We start from the raw sequence: 26311 nt of genomic DNA on the forward strand, positions 1-26311 counted from the left end.
ACTAGATAAAACGCACTGCAAAAATCGTATTTATCTTTCTAAATTATTTAAGTTTCAATAATAAACTCGTCGGAAAAAGAGCTCTTACGAAAACGTGTGTAAAATTTATTTGAAAAAAATATAAATGAAGGAAAGAAGTACACAGTTAATCATAAAGATCCGCTAGAGATCCGCGGTTCAAGTGTCAGGGCAAGTTTTATTATATCGGTAAGGAAGGAGGCGTTTACTTCCTTTCAAATGTTATTCCGCGTTGCTCTGTGTTAAGATTGTAAGGACTTCCTGGGGCACCTTAAAAAAGAATTTAAAAGAAAATTATTAATGGAAATAGATTCTATTATACTGATAGTAAAACAAATGCTCCTCTATCAATAAAATATACAAAAACTTCAAACATAAACAAAAAAAAGTTTAAAGCTAAAGTACTAGTTTGGATAACATTTTTGTGTAAAGGATTTGTTGAATCATTTGTTATAGAAAGTGGCTTTGCTCTTAACCAGTATGTATATAAGAATGTTTAGAAGTAGATTGATATCATTTTTCGTAACAGTACCATTCTGATCACAATTACATATTTTGGCCAGGTTTACCTAGTGCACATTATGCAACGGTGATAGTTTATATAGTTGAAAACAATGTTTCAGTTAAAAAAACCCAAGGAAAAAAAACCTTCAAATCTCCTAAAAAATGTTTTACTGAATTTGATATGGAACACGCGTACAAGAGCTTGTAAGAGAGGTGAAGCCTGGAATAGATGGTGCACGTCGAAAAGGAAATATAGAAGACATTTTAGTAAAATAATGAAACAAGCATTAAACATGCTTTAGAAATTTTTAAAAATGTTATCGTTTTTACTTTTTATTGAGCCGTATATATTTTAATTTTATATATATTTTAGTAATATATATTTAGCCGCATATATTTTAATTTTAAGATATTTTAAACTCATTCCGGATAATTACTTATCACCCGTTAGTGATTAATTAGATTAAACACACGTGTTTCTGACGGCAGTAAAGACGTTTTATTTTAAATCTAATGCTTTAGTCTAAAGCATTAGATTTACCCATAATCTTTTTTTTTCTAAAGTTTAGAAAAAAAAAGATTATGGGTAACACACTTATGATAAATTAAGAATGCATTAAACTTTTTTTTAAATCCATACTGTTGCTATGGTAATTACTAAATGACCAAAAAATGACTTCACACCAGCCAAAATATGAAGAAATGTGTACATTTTTACTTTTCCAAAGTAATATTTTCTTCGATATTAGTGAAACAGGTTTTCATAACTTTTTGTCATCCAAGGCACAACGACACAACCAAAAATCAGCTTCAAATTTTTATCTTTTTATTGACAAATAACTTTGTTTTTATAAAATAAATAAAATCCATTCTATTTTTTTCATAGAGTATAAAGTGGTAAACACTTTTTGCAAGTTTCTCAGAAAATTTGATACGGCTCTCTAAATATATTAGCCAGACTTGTTAAATGCTCCGCGGTGCTCTATGAAAAGACGGGTACGTATTCTATTAGAAAAATACTGTCATTTGCATAAAATGTTGAAAAATGATTTTCTTTTCTTTTTCTTTTCATCATTATAGTGCACTAAGAAGACCTAGCATTTTTGTCACAGGACAGTGCGGAAAAGCATTTAACGAGAAATTTAACGAAGCTTTATAGGCTAGAGCAGGCATCGAATCTTAGACCTCTTGATTCAGGTGCTTCAACCACTGCATCACTGCTGTATCCTCTTATATATTATCAAATCCTTCTATATATATCATCAAATTAATTCTTTTTTACAAATGAAATTTTTCGTATAAAGCGTCATATACATAAACAAAAAATAATAGTAAAAAATTTGAAACTTAAAAACAATATATATTGTGAAAAAATAATTTCAAATTTAACGGTTTTTGTCCACATTTAAATTTACATGTTTACAACGTATTTAAGATTTACAGATGATTGCATCAGAAAAGAGTTATTATTTGATACTGGAGCAAATGCATGATTTTTAATAGCTGAAATAGATGTTAGTTGAAGATCCTTTGAATTATAGGGCTCCAGACAGCCAACTGACATGTCTACCACATTTCAACAAAAAGTTGAATGAAAGCCTTCACAAAAAAGTTGTGAAGACCTCTTAATTACAGGGTAGCTTGTAAACCATGCAAATTATCCAAGTATTGGTGTCATTTTAAAAATGCTCAGACTTATTCTGTATATTTGGTCAACATCTGAAAAGCCCTCTTATTTTCTAAACTTTTCATAACATCAGTTTTAAATGCAAAAATGATATTATGAGCAATTGACTAAATTAGCTAAACTTAATAAAAACTAATGTGTAAAAACGAAAAAATCTGCCTACGTAATAACTTTTTTTTTGCTTGTTATCTGAATGGTCGGTGTATTGAGGAGAATTAAAAACTAGGACTTTCGCGTCCAATTATAATTGCAAAAAATTAAACAACGAAAAGGTAAACAAAATCCTATCTGCTTAAATACCGCATATGGTTTATGTAAAGATAAATACGTTTTTTTTTTAATACATACTATAAATATATTTATTTAATTTAATTTTTTGTCTAACGTGTAATAACTAGCAGTAATGTTTCGCATTTTGTTTCCGATGTGATGACTTGCTTTGATCTTGTTTCTGGTGTTATGATCTTGTTTGCGGTGGAATAACAAGATGAGAAACATATGCGAAGTTTCGCAGCTTAACAGGAAACACATATAGGTTTATCAAACTTCTTTAAATGATCTATAGAATAATCACCAGTTTCCCTTCTTAAGTCGTCAGAATACGTCATCAACCACCTGTAAATCATCTGTAAAAAACAACTAAAAAACTACAAAAAAATTTAAATTTTTTTACGAATTTCTAATATTGAAACTGCATCTTAAAAATACAAGATGTTTTAAAAAATATATTTTCTGAAACATGTTGTAAATCCTTGAAATCTAGATAAAAAATTTGGATCATTAAATCTTGACTGATGACACAGAAAATACCCAGGAACATGACCTATTAAAATTGGAATATGAGACTTGTTTACACTTATAGACTCTTTTTTTAATATTTCAGACTCTTTTAGGCTGTTCGCTGCCAGTAACCATCATTTAATGTCTCTACTTGAGTTACGCGTCTTTTCTCCACAGCTTCGCATTTCTATTTTCTCGACTCAGCTAGTTCACAGTCATTTAATCCTTCCATAATTTTGCGTTGACTTATCTGAGATAATTAAACTGCTTTTCGACGCATTCAATCAACTTATAATCATTTAAACCACCTTGGTTAAATAGGATGATAACATTGCCTTTTTAACCAAATCAGTTAATGCATTAGGTGAATTAGTTGCCTTAAGATTTGGTTGCCTAATGCAAACCCTGACTTGCATGCCTAAGCGTCAGATCACCTTTTTTCGTATTTGGTAAACTTTCTTATTAAAATAAATTAATCAATTAAATCATCTTAAAAACAATAAAAATCACGAAAATTAAATCAAAAATAAATAATAGATTTATAAATATATATTTTTTAATTTCTGTGTTTGACTTAATTGCATAAACAGTCACTAGACGTACAATAGCGCTAAAATAAAAACCTTTACAAGATAAACGATATCAATAAATGTAAAAAAGGCACTCTTAAGAAAACGTCAAATCTGCGAAATAAATCAAATTTGTTTGCAACGAATGTAATGCTTTTTTTTTTTCTTTTTTTTTTTTTTTTTTGCAACTTGAACTAAAAAACATAACAGGAATTAATAACCAATTAATTAATTATAAAAATAAAGTCCATTTTTATTTAGACTTTACTTAATTTTATAAGTTATAAATAATAATATCTAGTTTAATAATATATAAATATTCTAAAGATTATGATACCAATAAACAGCAATATGATAATATTGACGAGCAAAGGCAGTAACATCAGGTTTTCTTGTTCCGATAACCGAGCCTGCCTCAAAGTGGCTAGAGTTGGATAATTAAATCTCTTAACAAATTATTAGTTAGTGCTTCAAATAACTATAATTAAAATATTGATAATTTTTCTCACGTTTGAGAAAATAAAAACAAAAATTAGCGTTCCACCTGAATAAGCAGACGTTTCCAAGCGTCTCCATTGTTTATTCTGCAAAACATCTCCAAGCACATATTTATTCTGCAAAAGCGCACGAGATAGTCCAGCTAATGGGTTCAGTCAATTGAAGAGTTGCGAATATTACAAACTCGTTATCTAACGTGGAGATAAAATCATTTCATGAATAAAACTGATCATAAAACCAAAATAAAAAATAAAACAAAATGTATAAAAGGTTAATCGCAGTTCTTAACGCATGTTTCATTGCGTTACTAAGCGGGAAATCAGTAGTTAGCAAAAGCAAAGGTATTTTTAAACAAAATTGATATTTTCCTATATTGATTTTGTGACAAAAAATTATATATATCAAAATAGTTTGAAAGTGTAAGCATACATTTTAAAACTAATTTTTCTAAGCAGTTAGCTATTACAAAACTTTTTAGTTAACATTTTAAAGTTGTAATATCTTTCTTTTATTAGGTCATTCGTGTAAAGACCCTGTAGGAATACAAACGGGGTTTTTGGAAACTCGTGACATTAAGACCTCCTCATCACAGTTGAATTTTACTGCAACAGATGCTTGGTGTCCGAGCATTTCAAATGACAAGCAGTATTTTGCTGTTGATCTCGGTAAACACTCTTTTATAATTATGTGTAGTTATATATATAATTATGTATTCTATTAAATTTATGAATTTTATTAGGTAAAAATTAATCATAATCTTGCTTTTAATTTTTTTTTTCTTTTGAATTTTTTATAAACACTTCACATATACTGGTATAAATCAAAACAAATGTTTCATATATATTCATAATTGCATATAAAATACTCTTATAAAAGAAAGGAATTGTTTTAGATTGCATAAATTTAATTTCAATGTTAAAAATTGATGAAGTAGCTTTACAATTTTTAATTCTAAATATCTTTGGGGTCACACTAGCGTCACAAAACGCATTATTAACGCGTTTCGTTTAGTTTCATTGTTTATGCTGCGTTAAAGTATTAAAAATACAAAACAAGATGCGTTAATGACAAGTTTTGTTCAATGTTTTCCCCATCCAAGATGGTAGTAGGTTTTGTAACCCCAAAGTATGGAGTCAATGTAGCGTCACAAAACGTGTTACCAACTTATATGAGGGGGGAGGGGGACGCTAAGTTTTGTCAAATAGAAAAAAAATAATTTAAGATTTTGAACTTTTTATTGCATTCAAATATACTTTCGTTCACATTATTTTCAATTATATTTTCCTACATTTTAAATATAGTTTATGATTTAGGTGAAGAATTTAGTATTTCTAAAATAGCAACTGAAGGGAAATTAGACACTGGTCGATATGTAAAATTATATACATTGGATTATAGCAGTGATGCAAAGAAATGGACAGAATATAGAGATATTATGGGAAAGGCTGTAAGCTGCATTTTTTTATTATTATTTTTTGTTTTTTTATTTTTTTTTTTTTTTTTTTTTTTTTTGCACAGAAATTTAAAAGGCATCTAAAAGTTAGAAAACTTAGTGGTATCAAGTTAAATTATAAAAAAGTTTGATTATGGAACAAAATTTAGTTATTAATTTTAATTTTTTTTAATTAAATTTAAATTAAAGCTTAAATAAAATTAAAAGTCGATCAAGTTTAACTCGAGCATTAGCATTAATATCGTTTTTTAAATATGCCTAAATATACCTATTTATTATGTAATTAGTTAGCCATTCCAGACGATTTTTTTTAGTTAATAATTTTATATATGATTTACATAGTTGTAAAGCTTAAAAAGATTTAAAAATTGAGGGGTCTTTCAACATTAGAAGTTCCAAAGGATCCAAAGTTATTGCATTTTTTGTGCTGGAAAAACTTCGGCTTTTTGATAAAAACGCCTTGTCCTTGCCTTGTTGCCTTGTTTAACAAAACGCCTTGTTGTGAAAAATTATAAAAGTATAAAAAATTTGTCGTGAAATGGCAGTAAGGGATCGTCCGTAAAGTCCGTACCTCAAAGAGGAAGAGGGGTCTGCAAATGACGTAATGAGATGGGAGGGCAATGGGTCAATTATAAAAGAAAAGAGACACTAAATTAAAAAAATATCATAAAATTTTGGATAAATAGGTTAAAAGCGTTGGTACTTTTAGGGAGGAGGAGGTTACTCAAAAAAGAGTAATGCAAAATGCAGGGAGGGGGAGCGAAGGTGTACGTACTTTATGGACGACCCCAAAAAGAAAAAACATCAGAAATAAAGCGCAAAAATCAAAACAAACGATACGCAAAGGTATTAACATACTTAACTTCTAAACAAAATTCCTATGTATCATTTCTTCAAAAAATCATTAATAAGTACTTGTTTTCAATTGAGGAAAGGCTGGAATTTCCATTTCCACATGGACTCTTCAAAAAACACTGTTTTTTCTATATTTGTTAACCTTGACGTTTTTTAACGCTGAGAACTAAAAAATTGTGTACGAATGTTAAAAAGAGTCTACATTCCATTAGATTCCTCGTCCCTTTTTTTTATATATATGGAAAGTTTCATACAAATTAGATGTGTTTTGGTGTTTAGGAAATCTTCTTCTAAAACTACTTTTGAAAAAACGTGTCCCGCGGCGAGTTTTCTTAAACAGTCTTTAGATGAATAATATACTAAGTCTTTAGACTTAGATGAATAATATACAAAAGAAGCCATATAAGACATAGTACTTTATATATATGGTTGGAATGAAATTGAGTCAAACTAATTAATGCAAAAAACATCAAGGTTCTAGCTTTATTCTAAAAAAAAGATATAAGAAAGAAAAGTTCAAAAAAATTACGTGTTTTTTGTCAAAAATCAAATGTTTTTCGTTGCGCTCTGGAATCGCTAAATTAGTTCACAAAAATTGTCTGTTGTGGTTTGAAAATATAATATTATTATATTGTTATTAATAACCATTTAGATAACAGAGAGCTCATCCCAAGGTTTTATTTCTTTTTTTACTTAAATAAGATATTTCTGATCAGAAGGTTATTTTTGTGTTTACTAAATAGTTTATTTAGGTTTGTTTAGATAGTTAACATTGTAACTACTTTGCACTCACATTGCACTACTTATTATTACCCTAAAGCTGACTTAAATTCTTTTCATGCTTTTCTTTGTGACAGTCCTTGGGCTGATGTCTTTTGTCTTTCCACTTATAAATGTGCCTCCAACATAATCTTCTGGATCCAGGTAGGTGTGGATACTTTTATTTATTTTCATCAGTTTCAAGTAAAACCTCAATCTACTCCACGGTTTTCTTCTTTTTTTTGCAGCTGCTGCTTCTAATTGTAGTCATTGTTTTCATCTTTTTCACAAGAACAACTCCCTTTTCAAAATCCTTTTTCAATTGAACTCTTGTCACATATTACATTTTTGTCATAGCCTTTCGAAATTGCTTTCAAAAACTCTTTTAAATTCTCTCTAAACTATTTGATAAGAATATACGACTGAATTTTGTTTTCCTGGCTGTTAGACCATGGCATTGTTCCAATTTTATTTAAAACTCTGTAAAACACTGTGACCCCTCCAATTATTGACCAGCTATTTTTCTCTATACTATTAGAAGATCTTTAGTCAACAAATTTTAAACATCTCATCTTGATTCTATTAGCTAACTCTCTGCCAATCAATAATATATGCCAATCAATAATCAATCAGTTTTAACTATTCATACTCACCATACTCTGTAAATGTTTTTAATAAATTATATTAATAGTAAATTTGAGTTATACAGTCATGGTATTACTTTTTGTATTGGATTGTAATTGTATTACTAATACATTGTATTAATAATACATTGTAATTACTTAATTGTATCACATTGTATTATTATTAATAATCAATGTATTATTGATCACTGAAAACTGAATTATGAAATTATGTTAGAATATAACATTTTAAGGAGTTGTAAGCATAACTGAAGAAGATTTCTAAAGTAATTATTTTATTTAGTTATTATGTTCAAAACCTAACAATGACTATTAACAGAAATAAAATAATCTGTGTTCACACTGATGGTAGAATGGAAACATAAATAAAATTATTGCTTGTCATTGAATTATAAATTTTATATTAAACAAAACTTAAAAAGAATAAAACTTTGGAATAAAAAAAAACTTGTTCTAAAGAATAAAAAATCTGTATTTTATTAGGATAAAACGTATTTTATGAAAAATATATTTTATACATTTTATGAAATATGAAAATTTTATGAAATGTATTTCATACATTTTATGAAAAATGTGTTTTATAAAAATTAAAATAATCTAAAAATGAATGTAAAAACTCAAACAGAACTAAATAGAAAAATATATAAACATAATTACTTTAAGAATTTATAAAAACCATAAAACCCAATCTGAAAGCAACAATTTTTTGGTAAAAAAAAACAACATGTTAACAAATAAATGCATTTTTTTCAACTCTAGTTGAATGTTTTTTCTGGTTCTCTTTCTCAAGGATTATCCATTATGTCAACAAAATAGTGGGGAGGGAGAGTCTGAAGACATACAAACTAAATAAGCACACAACAACAAGATGTTTACTTGTAACGCTATTATTTTTTCAAAGTTGTTGTTGATTAGTCTGCTGTGTAAACAAAATCCTCATGTGGTTCTTTCTTAATTTTTATTGAAATAAAAATTTGTCAAGGTAGAGGAAGAGGTGAAAGTCCCATTAAAAATTGTTAGCGTCATTAATGGACAGCTCCTTATCAGAAAAAAATACATGATTTAATAAATATGTTTTCATATTTTTGTTCATTTTATTAATTGGATTAAGTGGCATCAGTCTTTCTGTTCATTAGCTTTTGTGTGTGTGTGTGTGTGTGTGTGTGTGTGTGTGTGTTAACTTACTGGCCCAAGTGCAAGAAGGCCATTAGAGTCGAGGAGGCTGCTTTAGTTGTGGGGACATCCTCTCTTAACTCTATAACTCCAAAACATGAACCTTAAGGAACAAAGCCGCTGTGCAAAGAAACAAGATGAGCCCAGGACTTCCAAAGATGTGGTGGGAATTAAACTCAAAACTTCTTGCTTATGAGGCAAGGGCTCTACCACTAACACAAGCTTTCACCACAAATAACCTTACATCACTAATAATTAATATTGTAATTATTTGTAGTACAGTGTATCCGTCTTCTCTGATTGGCCAGCACTTTTCTTGCTCAAGCCTATTTGTAATATTGTGCGTATATAACAAATTTAAGAAAATTATTATTGTTAAATAATTTTTTTCAGGATATTGATGGAAATAAAAATGTCTATGAACTTGCTTCGCGGGACCTGGCTCCAGCAATTGTAGCACGTTACATCAAACTTAAGCCAAAAGAATGGAATGAAGGAATATGTGCAAGAACAGAACTTTATGGTTGTCCTGGTAAATTTTTTAAATCTAATTAAAGTATATTGTTAATGCATAAGTTAAGTATTTTTTGGTATTATTTTGGCATCAAACTTGTGTATTTATCACTATTATAAGTTGTATACATTAAAGTATTTATATGATTATTGCATGCAATCAGTGTTGCATGACTATTTCATGCTATCAGGGTTAATAAAAAAATTTATATTTTTAATCTAATTAAAATAATTACTTAAATTTTTATTTATATATAAGCAATATGTATTTTACTTGAGTAAGTTATCTTCTTTAGTCAAAGCAAAATAACTTTCAGTGTGACATAGTTGCTTGAGTTATTAATCCAAATTAACAGTCATTATGGCAAATCAACAGTCATTGAGACAAATTAATATGACAAATGAGACAAAATAAAACATTGAGACAAATTAGTAATCTTCATCACAAATTAGCAATCTTGAAAACAAATGAATGATTAATGGATGAATAAAAAGATTTGACTCTATGTTTAAGTATCTTTATATTTCATTAACAATTATTAGATATACTCTGATATCTAATATACACTATGTTTAATTATAAAGCTTCAAAATGTTTGAAAAAACATTTGAAGTTTTAAAATTGAACAAACTGGAATAATTACTATATTTAAAATTTTAAGGATTATTATTTATTACAATTAATACTAATTTATACTAATTTATACTTTGTGTTCTGCAAAATATTTGTTGATAATGTTTAGTTAGCAATTATAATACTCAATATTATAGATGACTTTCCCTGCAACATCACATCTTTTTGTAAACAACATGCGTGCGCATACTTGTAGGCAGAAGACATTAAAACTTTACAAGTATAAGTTCTTAAGTTCATATTATAAATACACTTAACAAATGTTTTTTGCATTACTTTTATGTCCTTAAATAAAATTTTGTTTTCTTATTGAAAAATGATTGAAGTAATTAGTTACATAAAAAATGTAACCAATAACACAAGTAGTATATATTTTATGTATATATTTTATTAAAAACTTTTATGTATATATTTTATGTTCTTCTGCAAATTTTATATTCGGATTCTTGTTAAACAACAACAACCAAAATTCTCATTTTCATTTCAAATTCGCTTTTTCAATAAATATTGCTTTTGAAATTAACAACATCATAGTTGAATAATTTTAAGTGTTATGATTTTATCAGCAGAAGTGCAGTAGTTAGAGACACCTAATATTACGAATTGTAACAAGAAGTAATAACAAATCAACAGAAAATGTTAGGAAGTTAGCCGCAAATAATAGAGACCTAGTTTAAGAAAAATTATAGCTTTGTAAAAAAATTTGGTAATTTTAAAAACTTACACTTGTGTCGGAACAAAGTTAATTCAGTACTGTACAAAAAAGAGATTAAAAGGTTTTTAAACCAGACAATAGACAAATTAACACTAATACCCTCCTTTAAAATGTATTTAGATTTTTAATCTGTAAATAATAATATAATGCTTTTCTATAAATTTACTTAGGTTATTTATAAATAATCAGGTCTGGCCAACAACTTGGAGATCCTGCTAAAGTCAGGAAGTTAAATAAATTATGCAACTCAGGGAATTTTGATTGATTTAGTTGCAAACTATGATTTATTATTTGAATTGACAATCAAATTAAAATTGCAAAAAATAAATTTTTAAAGTAATAGCAATCATTATTTAAAATGATTAGATGAGAGTTTTTTTTTGAAGCAAATTTTCTAGCCACCCTGGTTATATACATTTACATTAATCAATTACACTCATATTAAAATGATCAAAGACATTCATGTATTCAACATGGTATTATCTAACAAATTGAGTGATCCTCACAGTCATATAACTAATGGGAAACATTTTATACATTAATTTCCTCTATGTATGAACATTATGTATTGGAACATTAGAAAGCTGTTTAGATTTTGCATCCATATAATTGTAATCTTTTGTAAAAGCGATTTTTAATGTTACCCCAATAACATTTTTAATATCGAGTCCTCGGTGTAGTGAATTATAAGATTAGTCTGCTGTGTAAACAAAATCCTCATGTGGTTCTTTTTTAATTTTTATTGAAATAAAAATTTGTCAAGGTAGAGGAAGAGGTGAAAGTCCCATTAAAAATTGTTAGCGTCATTAATGGACAGCTCCTTATCAGAAAAAAATACATGATTGTAGTAATGTATAGTAGATGTGTAGCAAATTATATGGTGTAGTGAATTTGTAAGAGTAAATTCAAACTCAAGCTGGTATAGAAGGCTTTATTTAGCAAATTAATAAATATATAACCTAAAGATACAATGATATTACTTTACATAAAAAAAACACAATAGTTATTGAATAACAGCGGTAAGCGATAAGAATAAGCACTCTGTTGGCAAGAACATAGTCACCAGGTTTAAGTTTTTGATAAAAGTTTAATCTGATATAGTAATCTGTATGATACACAATCACCCAGTCAGGAGATAAAAAAACTAGTTGACCCAGCTGGTATTTATTCTATATTAATTTAATGGTATTGATATATTTATAACTAAACCAAGTTTGCTATCATGAAGTTTTGAAAAATTCATTGAAATTTTTTTATTATATTGTGCTTTATAAGCACAAAATAAAGATGATTCTCCAACATCAAGCGTGAGTGAAGTAAATTTTAACTTTTTTAAAGAGCTACATTACCATTTAAGATAAGTCTTAAAAAAAAATTTTTTTGTTTATCTGATGTTAGATTTTGGTATGAAATATGTTTACTTTGTTTAAGTCGAGTGCTATATTAATTTAAAGTAAAATGTTTAAAATTCTGCTTTGTAAATATTGTGTTGAAAATATTCAGAAATAGTAGGCTTATTATTAGGTGGTTTTTTAGCATACTTTTCTCTTTTCTTTTTTGGATTGAACTATAAATAACTTCAATGTTATGAAATGATTGCTTCAATCCCGTTTCTATGTCATGCTTTAGCTTTAATCCAGTTTCTATGTCATAGATTAGCTTTAATCCAGTCTCTACGTCTTCTTTTAAAAGCTGATTTTCGAAAAAGAAACTTTATCAATTTTAAATACACATAAGTTTTTACATCTTTTTGAGTAACTAATAACACAACAACTGGTTGAAATAATTTAATTCTTATTAAAAATATCAATAATTGAATAAATTTCCTCACAAAACATACAAACATCTTAATGTTTTTTGCTGGAAAATTTCCAATTGTTTGTTTTTTCTGCCTACAAGTATGCGCGCACATGTATTTTTGAAAACGAGAATGTAAACATTTGCAAGTCATCTATTCTTACAATTACAATTTCATTTATAAAACAATGAAAAACAATGAATCATTCTTTTTTTGTAATTTGTATTTTTCCACTAAACATTCGTCATAATTTTTTATATACAATTATTATAATCATAATAAAACCCTCCTCAATATCTCCAGAATCTCTTTTGTCTCCTTAATATCTCCAGAATCTCTTTGGTCTCCTTAATATCTCCAGAATCTCTTTGGTCTCCTTAATATCTCCAGAATCTCTATTGTCACCTCAATAGTTCCTGAAAGTTTTGAATGTTATTGAACCTATTGATAAAAATTGAACAATTATTTATTAAACTTGGTTTCTCCGCGCAGCGGCCTTGCTTGGCAAGGTTCGTGTTTTAGAGTTAAAGAGTTGAGAAAGGGTTGCACCACGAATAACAACTAAAAAATAAAAAAAAAACAAAAAAATGAGTAGCCTCATCAACTGTAGTGGCCCCCCTCGGGCCTTGGGTAGGTGAATAATCTAAAAAAAAAAAAAAAATTTGATTGCAAAATAAAACTGATGTTGACTGGCAGATTTTTTTTTTTTTTATTGTTATATTTTATTTATTAAATATCTACTCTATAATATACATATGAAATAATATTTTTAGTTGAAGAGCTAAAATCCGGAAGAAAATAGAAGAAAAAGATAATTTAATGCTGCAAATATAAAAATGAAAGTTGTTGCCATTAATGGAAAGTGAACGTGGTATTTTCTAAAAAATATAGAAATGGAGTTGCTGCAAGAAATTATCATTGGCGTATAATAACCAGTGGAGTTATTATTATTATATATAAATATCTTTTTTTACTTTTACGTTGCAGTATCCCTTTGAAAAGTTGGATTATGTGCAACTCTGATTATTGTACATTTATTTTAGTGAATCAATTATTTAAAAACAAATAGTTTGAAATTGTAAATAACGCAAAACTTTTTTCCGCTTTTTGTAAGTAAAACTTTCATAAAATAAAATTTTGAAATATTTTTTTATTGCTTTTTTTATTTTCAATATTTTTGTGGCATTAGTAATGCGGGAGGCAATTTTAGTCGAATGCTAAAATAATTTCTTGGAATACAAAACTCCAAGAGTTTGAATGTCGTACTCAACGTAGTTAAGGCGAATAATTCGCCTTAACTACGTGTTAAATTCGCCTTAACTACGTTGTAATACTACGTAGTTATGACTATTAGTAAAACTTAAATCAAAATTAAAAAAAAATCTTTGACCATTATAACTTAAGTTTTAAAATAAAAGAAATAAATGTAAAATTATTTTTGTTTAATACAACTTCTTCTGCTTGTATTTAAGAAAAATTCTTTAAGATTTTTTTTTTTGTTTACACAAAATTTAAGACTTTTATAAAGTCTCTCTTTGAACTTCTTTTGGATTTTGCTCAGTCTGTTTACTTTAAATTGTTTTAAATAAAATTACAAAAACTAAAAACGTCCTTAATTTCGACATTATATTATATTATAAATCAAAAGACCTAGAACTTTTACAAAATGTTGATATCAATAAATTTCATATCAAAAAGGTTGTTTTTTTTTCACTCAAAGTCAGGGACAGATCCAGACCATCTAGTAAGAGGAGGGCAATTTTTAGGTGTTTTGTTGATTCGGTGGATCCAGATCATCCATGAAGGAGGGAGGTGAAGACGATTATTCGATTCAGTGAATCCAGACTAATAAAATAGCGAGGGGAGGGCAATTTTCAGGTTTAAATTATAAAACTATTTAAGCAAGTTTTTTTAGAATTTTAGTCTTGTACTGTTTCAATCTATGTAAATATGAAATTACGTCATATTGATATCCATCAGTACGGTTTTTCTTTTGCACCACACAAATTTATTAAAATTTCTAATCACTTTTAAACAACCTCCCTAAATTACCTCAAACAACATACTTTATTCCGTACCGATGTTATACAATTTGCCTAGAGGTGGAGTTGAACCATGGATCTTTAGTTTCTGTGACAAGCGCGCTACGGCTGCTCTTATGTTAACTAAAAGTTAGGGTTCCATAAGGAGTTATGTTATATTAAACTATATGACATAAAATTATATTTATATAATTATATTATTTTAAATTATATAACACTAAATCATGAAAGGCGCATTACATTTTAAATAAATCTTAAAAGATTGCTTGCAGTCCACAGTTAAGAGATTTTTGGTGTTTTTTCTTTAAACACTGTAATCGTTAATTTTGCAGACCAGATACTTAATGAAAAAGATTGTTTAAACTAATAAAACCACTCGCGGCAATTTGTTGAAAAGCACCTTAACTACTATGAGTAGTTATTGCCAAAATCTGACTAAGTTTTGGTTTGAACTTGCAGAAGTACTAAATTGTTTCTTTTTTTTTTTTATTTGGGTACATATTGGATCAGAAAACATTTAAGTTTACATATATTCTACACTGTTAAAAATTTCCGTTAAAAAACGGAAAAATATTTAGATATTTCCACGAAAAGTATCCGTATGCCCATGTATGGATGTATGGATGTATTGTGTGCGGAAATTTTCCGTATTTGCAGCTCACTTTTCAAACACGGAATTTTCCGTTGTATTAATAACTGCAGTTAAATGTAACATGTTCAACCGCCATTAGTGATGATTTTTCCATGCTTTATATAAGGTTACTTTCTATATATATGTTTGTGTGCCACAAAATTTGAAATCAATTTTTGAAAGCTTTTTTCTCAACCAATTTTGCTCAAATTTTGCACACTTAATCATTTTCGATGATAATACAAGGAAATGGAAAAATTTGACCAAAAAAAGTTAATTAAGTTAACAAAAATTTAATTTGTATTTCCCCATAAGAACACTGAATTAATAAAAAAAAAATTTAAAAACGTAACAGTAATTTTTCCTTCTACAAAAGATAACAAAAAAAGAATTTCTAGGCCCAATAGAATTCTGCTTGCATAAAGCATGGATTTGAAAAAAGAATTTTTTTTTGATTTACTAGTTAAAAGTTATTTTAGAGTACACATTTAGCTCCAACAGAAATTTACCGAAAACGTTATAATGCTTTTATCAAAAGTTAGATTTAACTATGTATATGATAATTGAAATATCCTTATTTTATATAATATAATATAGTAAAAAGGTTAAATCGTATTTTATGTACGTAAACTAAAAAAGTTAAAAGCGCAACTTTGCGTATTTAAAAGAAAAGCGCAAAATTATGCAACAATCTTTAAAATATGTTTAAAATCCATTTCTTTGAATACTTCTAAGTTAGAAATTATGCAAACTCTTTTGTTCAAAAATATTCCAAAAACAAAAGAACTTCTCAATTAGTTTTTATTATGCAATGAAAAAGTTACGCTTTTTACTTTTTTTGTTTACGTACATAAAATACGAGTCAACCTAGTAAAAATAGCATTTTTTTACTATATTTAGTATAGTCTTTTTATATTTTATATTTATATAGACTATATTTAATATATTCTTTTTATGACTTTTTATATAATATAATATAGTAAAAATAGCATTTTGTTACAATATTATGTTATACAAAAATTGTAAAATGTAATATAATATTACATTATACAATCTTTGTATAATATAATATAGTAACAAAATATTATTTTTACTATATTATATTATATAAACAGGTAAATCTAGGCAACTGAATAATAACTAATATATATATATATATATATATATATATATATATATATATATATATATATATATATATATATATATATACATATATATATATATATATATATATATATATATAAATATATATATATATATATATATGTATATATATAAATATATATATATGTATATATATAAATATATATATATATATATATATATATATATATATATATATATATATATATATATATATATATATATATATTTATATATACATGTATATATAAATTATCTATTTATAGAATTTATAGATTATCATGCTTATATGCAGATTCTGTGAGTTTGTAACTTCTTCCTTGACAAATTATGTCCAACACAACACATTACACAGTTGTGCATATGACATTCCATGTGGAGTTGAAGGATGCAAATGGAAGTTCAGAACTTTAGGAGGTTTTACAACTCATATGTATAGATTTCACGATCAAACCAATAACAGAAAACTGTTTAGTAAATTTGAAAACATTGAAATGACAGGAGTGTGTTCTGTTTTAACTTGTAAAATTGAACTTCCTTTCCACAAATTATTAGCACATTTGAAATCACATGCTAAAAACAGAGTTTTAGTAACTTGTCCATATGAAGGATATAAGCAACAGTATAAAGTTAGGTCTTCCTTCACAGCACATTTATCAAGGTATCATTGGATTGATAGGCAACTGAGTTATTTTAATCAAATAATCCCAGCTTCAGAAATTATATCCAATCCAAATGATCATCCATTTATAAATGAAAACATTGATAGAATTGAATTTCATACTAATGATGTGATTCACAACATAGCTTTTTTTGTCTTAAAATTGCAGTGTCAGTATCACATTCCTTCAACAACAGTTCAGTATATTGCAGAAGAAATTTTTAATTTAAATACAATAAACCAACATCAAACTGAATACATATTAATGAAGGACTTGTCAAGTAGTATCCCTGATAAAGAATTACATGATGTTATGCACCAAGTGAGAAATAGAGATGCTATTGCAATTGGGTTATCAAAAGAAAAGGATTTGTTAAGATCAGCTTATATAAGAAAAGAATACTTTAAAAAAAATTTGGATTTTGTTGAGCCATTAGAGATTTCTTTAGGAAGAAATGAACATGGTTTGGAATGTCACGCATATTATATTCCAATAAAAGAAACTTTACAAAAGTTATGTACCAATTCAGCCACGTGCAACCTTAGATATGTATTTAGATTATTTTCATGGTGAAACATTTTGTAACAATCCATTTTTTCAGAAGTATCCTAATTCTTTACATCTGTTTTTATATCAAGATACTTTTGAATTAGTCAATCCCCTGGGCTCAGCAAGAATTAGGCATCAGATTTTAGCAACTTATATGGTTGTTGGAAATTTGCCACCTCACTTAAGAACATCCTTTAATAATATTTATCTTGTGCAGTTATGTCGTGATAAGGATTTAAAATCCTTCTCTCAAGCCACTATTTTTAAGGAATTGCTAAGAGACCTGAAAAGTATGGAAGTTGATGGAATTCAAAGTGGTAATGAGCAGTGGAAAGCTGGTGTTGTTGCTATTCTGGGTGATAATTTGGGTAGCTATTTTTTAGGTGGATAATCTCTTGGGTTTAGTTCAAAGAAAGGCCATATTTGTAGGTTTTGTCTTATAAAAGGAAATGAGCTTCAAGTTTTACCATATAAAGCTGAAATCCGCTCAGTTGAACATTATAAAAATTGTCTTTTAACTTTAAAAGCAAATCCTCAAGATCGTTTTTGTTTTGGTATTGCAAGAGACTCCATATTTAATCAGTTAGAGTCTTATAACACTTGCGCTCCAGGTTTACCACCTTGTCTAGCTCATGATTTGTTTGAAGGTGTTATTCAATATGATTTAGCTATAGCAATTAGAAAACTAGTTAATGATGGATGCTTCACTTATCAACATATAAATGGTGCTATCAGAACGTTTTCTTTCAAAGGTGATAACAAGGGAGATCGCCAAGCACTATTATCACCTAAAAGTGAGAGATTAAAAGGACATGCAGTTCAAAATTGGATTTTTTTACGTTTTCTTCCTCTATTATTATTAGGTCGGATTTTTAATTATGAACACAATGTGTGGCAGCTTATACTTTTGCTACGTGAAATAACAGAACTTATTTGTGCAAGTAATATTTCTTTAGTACAAGTATTACATTTGCAGCATTTAATAAATGAGTACCTGGAACAAAGAAAAAAAATGTGTCCAGAAGTCCCTCTTCGTCCAAAACACCATTACATGTATCATTACCCTTTTTTAATTTTAAAATGTGGCCCTCAAGTAAGACTATGGACTCTAAGATTGGAGAGTAAACACATGTTTTTTAAAAGATCTGCCAGAAGCGCACAAAATTTTATTAATGTCATTAAGCATTTAGCTGAGTCTCATCAACTGTTTCAGTCATATGTTTTGAGAGGAAATTCATTTTCTAATGATATTGACGGAGGATCTAATGCTTTTTATTTTGACGAATCTATGTTCACAGTTGAAATAACAGAAGCAATTGCTAATATTCTACATTCAAAAAAAGTTTGTTCATTTAAGCTTATATAAAGGGACCACCTATAAAAGAGACCAATTTGTAATAATATGTCGAAATGATTCAGTATTTATTGTTGGAAAAATTATTGTTGGAGTTTTTTCTGAATTGAAATCTTTCCTTGTGTTAAAAAAGTATCACTCTGAATGGTTATCTGATTTTGGTTTTTTATCATTGGGAAGTGACTTTGCAAGCAGACCTATTTCTATACCAATCGACGATTTAGCAGATTATTGTCCTTTATGGGGTTATAGGATTGGTAGTAATGTTTATTTAATTTTAAAGCATGCTATATTAGATGCCTGAGAAACATTTAATTCAACTTAGATCGTTAACGAAATTTGTTTTATTAAAATTTTTTATAAATGTTTTATTATTTGTACACATTTTTATATGATAATAATAATATTTATATATTAACAATAAATATCAAATAAATCATATAAATAGTATTTTAATTGTATTTGCTAATATATAAAAAATTTTATAATTTATTTTATAAGCAGAAAATCTCAGAAGTACTAATAGTTTTGACTTTTAAAATGTATTGCTTGTACTTTGTTTTTGCTTGATGTATTAAAAATATTTCAATTGTTTTTATTTTTCATTTTTAGTTGATTGTTTACAATTTTTTGTAGAATTTAAAGTTCTAAAAATTCATTCAAATAACCTGAAAAGTTGGCACTTTTCAAGTTATTTGAATGATTTTTTAGAACTTTAAATTCTATAAAAACTTAACAAAATAGATACCATTGCATTGTCTAAATTATACTCAAGTAATTTCTATACAAAATATTTTTCTTATCTATTATAACTTTAAATATTAAATATAGATAAAAAGTAGGGCCCTGCAAATTGGCATTTTTTGTTTTGAGTCTCGAATTGAAGCAGGTTTTGATATGCGAATCAAATCACGAATCGAATCATTAATATAAAGAAACCAAATTTAAGCATTTTTTCCCCAAAAAGATGAAAAAAATCTTTGAACAAATTATTTTTGCCCATAATAATTTATCAGCGTTATTTTAAAAGCGGTATTAGAACAATTTTCAATTACTCTTACTCCGTCCGGGATAAAAAAAAGCATTTCAAATAAATTTAGCGTTGGAAATCTAAAAGTATGACAAAACTCAAAAAGTAAAATATGATTTGAAAAACTCGAACTATTTTTTTTGAATTGAATCTCGAATCAAAGCAACCTTGATTCGCGAATTGAAGCGATTCGGAGGACCCTAATAAAAAGTTTGTTATCATATTGGTATAAATATTTTATAAAATTTTTGTAAGGTTATAAACATTTTTAGAAAATATACAAAAAAAGTGTACTTTAACTATACTTTTATGAATAATACTTGTAAAACCTACATCAAGTGGACAGTAATTAACTTGCATATATGTGTGTGTGTGTTTATACACACACACACACACACACACATATATATATATATATATATATATATATATATATATATATATATATATATATATATATATATATATATACAAACACATAAATTTACCATCATGAATTAATTACTTTTAATCTTTTTTTAGAAAAAATGGATATCCTTTTAAGAGAAAAAATAACTAATGTCTTTCCAACAATGCAAGGTCTTGAAGCTGGTAAGATTGTGAATGATTTGTTGCTTTTGGGGCTTGAGACAGAAAGCGATTTGAAATATCTTAAAGAAGAAGACCTAACTGCATTAATGCCTCCGATAAAGGCTAGGCGTTTTTGTCTGCGTGTCAACCTGTCTCTGTTTCTGAACTGTCATCAGTTACTCCATCTTTTCAGATTTCATCAGTTACCCCACCATATGCAGAACCTTCGACTTTATCTTCATCAGGATCTTCAAATTGGGCACAAACATATATTGTAAAATGGGATACTTTTCCTGCTGAGTTTTTAAGCGACATCAACAGTAAGCAAAAGCCCTCCGAATCAAATATAAGAAAAATGGTTGGTACATTAATGAGTGATGTTTTCCATTATGATCAAAAGCCTAATCGAAATGGTTTATGGGTTATAGCTCAAAAAGTTGTTGCAAGGTTTGCTATTCTTTTTATACTATATTAAAAATATATTGAATAATATAGCATTAACAGTTAGATTGTTGTTGAATTGAAAAAAAGTTTATACACAGCTAATAATATTCAAATATGATATAAAGCTTGCATAAGTTATAAGTTTTTATAGATCTTGGAAACTATAACATTTTCTGACATAATATGAACTTTCATGTTATAGATATCCGGATCCATTTATGGACGAAATAAACGGCAAAGTAGTCAGTAGTGGAGTTGAAACATTAATGTATAGAATGGAATCAAGGAAAGAAAATGCTAATCGGAAAGTTCCCTTGTTATCAAATCAATCTAAGAAAATGAAACTAAATATACACAATATACATAATTGGGACCCAAATTTTTCCAGTCAATCTGTGGACTTACCAAATGCCAAGGTAGACCAATTTTAAATTCAACACAATTTCAACACAATAAAAATTTAGTTTCTCTAAAAACTTAATTATTTATTTTCAACTTAAATATTTTTATCTTAAATATCCATTTTAAAATAGATATAAACATCTTTATTATCTATTTTTAAAATAACTTTTTTTTAAACTTATTTATTTTTATATTTGTATTATTTGTTTCAACATCTTTAATATTTAATTTTATATTTATTTATTAAAAATATGTATATAGTAATTAATTTAATATTCGCATGTATTTCTTTAGGAACAGCTACAGCAATTGTTCAGAAATTTGCCTTGGCCAAAAGATGACGTTGATAAACTTATGGCAGACACATATTCTTTGCAACGCCATACAATAAATTATGTAATTCCATTTTCTGAAGTATTGTTCCAATGGCCATTTTTATCACAATTGGAATATCTTATGGATCGTTTTTCAAATCTGATGAGTTTTTCATTATTGGACAAGTTAACAAATGCAGTAACCTGCAAATCAAATCTTATTTTCTTATACTTTGAAGTCACGATTAAAAAAAATGCAGTAAAGAAAGTTTTACTTGATGCAAAAAGTACAAGTATAGACTATGGAGGCATTCAGCAAGCAATTTGTTGGGCATGGCTGCCTTTACTTATTTTGGGGATAAATCTGAACATATGATTTTATCAGTAAATGTAAGTTTTTCATTTGAAAAATGTTTGTTTACAATAATTATGAAATTTGATTACCTAATTCTTTATCAGATTTTAGTCACAATACCAGAGATGGAAGATCTTTGCCCTACTTCTCATCCAATAATTTTAGTAAAAGGTAAATTTTTTTAGCTTTATTTATATTTTAGTCTGGTAAATTTTTTTTAGTAAAGGTAAACTTCCTGTAATTATTATCCAAACCTACACTTGTATGGTTTAGATAATAATTACATTTACTTAGATAGGATTAAAAGAGTTAAAGGAATTATATAAAACCTGATGTTCTTTCTGGCCTGTTTGCAGATCAGGGCTAAGTATTTTTATTATGACGCTAGTACTAGGAAAATCAGAGGTTTATAAGCTCCTTCTATACTTACCACAGTTAAACTGGGTCATATCTTACCAATAGCAGGGCCATTTTTTCTGACTGATATTATTAAACATTTAACATACAACAAAAATATATTTTATTGTTTTGTTAACAGGCACTTGATTCGAATCAAAAAAATTTTATGTATTAATTGAAAAAAAACTTTCGTATACATTCACTGATCCTTTATCAGCTGTTGGTGTATTATTTGCAATGCATTATGTGATGAACATGCAATATGATCAGAATGTCTTTGCAACATTAGATTTTATTCAAAGGTAAAATTATTAATTTTCCAGTTAAGACATCATTCTAGTTTTTAGTTTTGATCAAAAAACAAGAAGCAATGTTAGAAATATATAAGAACTTTTATATTTTTGCACATATAAATTTGTGTAACCAATATTAAACCTTGTATAATATATTTTACTTGTTAGGTATATGGTGGACTATAATCCTGAAAATGTAAAAAAAAACACTAAAGGAAAGAAAGCTGGAACAGTTGTTTGCCCACGAGTTCTAACTCTAATTCGAGAATTAAATAGTTATAACTCAAATTCTGTTTAACTAAAAATTATAATTATATATATATATATATATATATATATATATATATATATATATATATATATATATATATATATATATATATATATATTATATATATATATATATATATATATATATATATATATATATATATATATATATATATATATACATATATATAAACTTTTTTTATAAAAATGAAGTTTATAAATGCCTTACTTATTATATTAAAATTGCATTAATTGTTATTTTTATTATTTGCCTGTTTTGGTGTTATTCCTATGTATTCTTATATCTGTAAATCTTATTTTGTAATTATTCCATGAGAACTGTTTCAATAATATTGAATAATAATATTTATTGTTTATTATTGATTAAGATTGACAAATCCGTAATTTTTATTGATTTTGAAAATAGAAAAAAGATTTTGAAAAATATTTGAAATAAAAAAAATATCGCGTAGTTTACGGAATTTTTTCGGCAGCACTTTTTCCAGAAATTTTCCGCTTTTATACGGAAAAAATATTGTGCGTTAACGGAACTATCCGTTTAAATACAGAAATTTCTGTTTTTATAATGATGGATATTTTCCGTATTTTTACAAATATTTCCGTTAACGTGTAATGTTTTTTCCGTAAAAGAACGGAAAATTTCTGGAAAAAGTGCTGCCGGAAAATTTCCGTAAAATACGCGATATTTTTTTAACAGTGTACTGCGCTTTTTTTAAAACGCCTTTACTTTCGAGAAATATGCAATTAAAAAATAATTATTAGCAGCTATTCATTGTAAAACTTTTTTTTAAAACTAATGATATATATAAAAAAATAAACAAAAATGAGTGTATATATGTTTAAATTTAAAAAACTTGCATTTTTTTTTACCAACGTTTTTGAACTACTCATTCCAGTTTATAAACTCAGTTTATGAAACTATGATTCTACGGCTTTTAGGTATCAACTAGTATCCCCATCCTAATTTAATTCTTTTATAATTTAAGCTGTGTCTTAAACTGATTTATGAAGTGTTACAACTGTTCTATTTGACTCCATGGAACTAATAAATTTATTGTAATTTATGTGGCATAATAGGCCACATAGAAGAGCTCTCGTATATTACGCGATAGCTCTTTTCCTATACTCTAATATATTCATTAGTATCTTTCTTTTTAGATCAAATACGATAAGCCTTGTATTTTTTGACCTTGCTTACTGTTTCACATTCGTGAGATAACTGTAGCAATACTGTTTAAAGAGTCAAGACGGCTTTTTGACAAGTTCAACGTAATAAAAGTATGCACTCAGAAGTAGTGTCGCCATGTTTGTAGAAATTAAATCATTAGCTAAGTACCATCTTTTATCTAAAAACTTGAAGTAAAAAAATGTCATCAAAATTATTGCGTCATCAATATTATTGCAAGAATTTATGCCAACTGGCACAACTAAGTTCTTTACCATAGAAATGTTTATAGCACTTTCGTTACCAATGCACAAAAAGCACATTTAGTATTAACATCGAAAGATTTCTGACCAGTTTGTTCTGGAGTGTTATTTAAACTAGAATTAAATGTTTCATAACATCAGCATAAAATACTACAGATGATATTGAGCTTTTAACCCAACCCATTTCCTTAAATTTTTTTTTTTGAAGAATTTATCGAATTTAAATTTGTATTAGTATTATCTTTTCAATGAAACGTTATGGTTATCCAACGGTTATGGTTATCTATCTATGGTTACGTTATGGTTATCCAACGGTTATGGTTATCTATTGGTTATCTATGGTTACGTTATGGTTATCCAACGAAATCTATTGTTTCATGTTTGTTGTTGACATTTGTAGATGATTTCGCGTGCTGTAGGGTTTGAGAAAATTTTACAATAATATTGTTTATCTAAGGTGGAACACTAATAATAGTAAAATGTCAAAATTTTGGTTTTAGACTCATTTTTTTTAATTTTCATTCGATGTTCATTTCGATTTAATTTTCATTCGATGTTCATTCAAATTCATTCGATATAACCGTCTTGTATTGTTTGACGACATGAAACATTTAAAAATTGCGTTTTTCAAGAGTTACTGAAAATTGTTGACCTTAACAACGCCTCAGCAACAAAACAAAAACCCTTGTTTAACCCTTAAGTCTATTTTAAAGTGGCTTTTTTAAAAACAAATCAATATAAGCCATCAAACGCAATTCCAGTATGGATTAAAAACCTGCCAGAAATAAAAGACAATCAATTACTATTGAAATGTCTCCACAGTAAAATTAAAAACCTGAATGAGTCCATAAATGTCATTTAGATGGTCCATAGTTCAAAAGAACAATTTTTTTAGTAGAGAGGTAGTCTAATTATATTTAATTAATATGTCTAACTTAAAATTTTCTAAAAAAAAGGGAACAATCTTTTTAGCTTAAGTATTTTTAAAGTTATGCAATTAAAAAGATGCGATTTTTTATATAGAGAGACGCTAGAAAAAACAAGCCTGATAAAAATTTATTTGATTTTCAGCATGAATGTTGAAAACCAATGCGATTAATTTTTATAATTAAAATTACTTTATCAAAATTTGTCAAATTCTAATCTTAAATCTTTATTTTCAAAATCTTTAAGATTTACTTCAAATTTTTAGTAATTAGCACTTAAATAAATGATATAAAAATAATTTTAAGTAGGGTTCGTCATTAGATAACAACAACTGGTTCATAGAAAAGCGTAAAGGATTTAAAACGTAAGACTCCTCTATTTTTTATTTATAAAAGTAACTGTAGTATACATTAAAATATAGGTTAGAATTTTTAACACATAAATAATATATTTGGTGTCATTCGGTTTACAAATAGTGATGAACCATGGATTAGTTCACTTTTAGTTAAATCAACAAAAATACAGACCTAATCATAGAACATGTTTTACGATTAAATGCACCTATTTTTGACATGCTGGTCACCATAAAATATATATTATTTGTTTTGTATTTATTTTTTTCTATTTGATATAATTTAACTTTGATGCAGTAAATGAAAACTACAGCACATAGAAAATGAACGTTTTAATTTAATGACAATTATGTTTGCTGACGACACGAATTTTTTTCTATCTCATAGTAACATAATTACCCTATTTCAAAGTATGAACATAGAATTAATTAAAATTTCAGAATGGTTTAAATTAAATAAGCTTTCTCTTAACATTGAAAAAACAAAATGGTCTCTTTTTCATCCATACTACAAAAAACATC

The 26311-nt window shown here is 27.0% G+C and overlaps 3 protein-coding genes and 1 long non-coding RNA gene across 5 annotated transcripts; all 4 read left to right on the forward strand.

Annotated features, from left to right (window-relative positions):
- The first annotated feature begins 406 nt into the window (after positions 1 to 406).
- Positions 407 to 2607, forward strand: LOC136082235 (uncharacterized). Its single transcript, XR_010639506.1, has 3 exons — positions 407 to 496; positions 1409 to 1518; positions 1603 to 2607. It is a non-coding gene; the product is annotated as an uncharacterized LOC136082235 (long non-coding RNA).
- Positions 2608 to 4163: 1556 nt separating this feature from the next.
- LOC100205355 (discoidin domain-containing receptor 2) lies at positions 4164 to 13753 on the forward strand. Its single transcript, XM_065800816.1, has 5 exons — positions 4164 to 4397; positions 4572 to 4721; positions 5370 to 5503; positions 9334 to 9472; positions 13374 to 13753. The coding sequence occupies exons 1-5, from the start codon at positions 4316 to 4318 to the stop codon at positions 13400 to 13402; spliced, it is 534 nt and encodes a 177-aa protein (XP_065656888.1). The 5' UTR covers positions 4164 to 4315; the 3' UTR covers positions 13403 to 13753.
- Positions 13754 to 16700: 2947 nt separating this feature from the next.
- Positions 16701 to 19288, forward strand: LOC136082501 (uncharacterized). Its single transcript, XM_065801908.1, has 4 exons — positions 16701 to 17598; positions 17735 to 17986; positions 18077 to 18972; positions 19118 to 19288. The coding sequence occupies exons 1-4, from the start codon at positions 16701 to 16703 to the stop codon at positions 19286 to 19288; spliced, it is 2217 nt and encodes a 738-aa protein (XP_065657980.1).
- A 1246-nt stretch (positions 19289 to 20534) lies between these two features.
- Positions 20535 to 23090, forward strand: LOC136082818 (uncharacterized). Of its 2 annotated transcripts, none has more exons than XM_065802230.1 (6): positions 20535 to 21031; positions 21231 to 21444; positions 21725 to 22134; positions 22204 to 22270; positions 22638 to 22800; positions 22960 to 23090. In XM_065802230.1, the coding sequence occupies exons 1-3, from the start codon at positions 20940 to 20942 to the stop codon at positions 22118 to 22120; spliced, it is 702 nt and encodes a 233-aa protein (XP_065658302.1). In that variant the 5' UTR covers positions 20535 to 20939; the 3' UTR covers positions 22121 to 22134; positions 22204 to 22270; positions 22638 to 22800; positions 22960 to 23090. The 2 variants fall into 2 exon arrangements, with proteins under 2 accessions (XP_065658302.1, XP_065658303.1); XM_065802231.1 differs by having other exon boundaries at positions 22211 to 22270.
- The last annotated feature ends 3221 nt before the right edge of the window (positions 23091 to 26311 follow it).

This window comes from Hydra vulgaris, chromosome 07 (genome assembly GCF_038396675.1).
Source record: "Hydra vulgaris chromosome 07, alternate assembly HydraT2T_AEP".
Taxonomy (NCBI): Eukaryota; Metazoa; Cnidaria; class Hydrozoa; order Anthoathecata; family Hydridae; genus Hydra; species Hydra vulgaris.

Excerpts from the sequence above, each read along its gene's own strand:
- LOC136082501 (XM_065801908.1), top strand. The coding sequence starts at position 16,701 with ATGCTTATATGCAGATTCTGTGAGTTTGTAACTTCTTCCTTGACAAAT. Across the intron at positions 17,599-17,734 it reads AGAAACTTTACAAAAGTTAT|TCAATCCCCTGGGCTCAGCA; the intron begins GTACCAATTCAG and ends CTTTTGAATTAG. Across the intron at positions 17,987-18,076 it reads TGGTGTTGTTGCTATTCTGG|GAAATGAGCTTCAAGTTTTA; the intron begins GTGATAATTTGG and ends GTCTTATAAAAG.
- LOC100205355 (XM_065800816.1), top strand. The coding sequence starts at position 4,316 with ATGTATAAAAGGTTAATCGCAGTTCTTAACGCATGTTTCATTGCGTTA. Across the intron at positions 4,722-5,369 it reads GTATTTTGCTGTTGATCTCG|GTGAAGAATTTAGTATTTCT; the intron begins GTAAACACTCTT and ends TTTATGATTTAG. Across the intron at positions 5,504-9,333 it reads GAGATATTATGGGAAAGGCT|GATATTGATGGAAATAAAAA; the intron begins GTAAGCTGCATT and ends AATTTTTTTCAG.
- LOC136082818 (XM_065802230.1), top strand. The coding sequence starts at position 20,940 with ATGGTTGGTACATTAATGAGTGATGTTTTCCATTATGATCAAAAGCCT. Across the intron at positions 21,032-21,230 it reads GCTCAAAAAGTTGTTGCAAG|ATATCCGGATCCATTTATGG; the intron begins GTTTGCTATTCT and ends TTCATGTTATAG. Across the intron at positions 21,445-21,724 it reads TGGACTTACCAAATGCCAAG|GAACAGCTACAGCAATTGTT; the intron begins GTAGACCAATTT and ends GTATTTCTTTAG.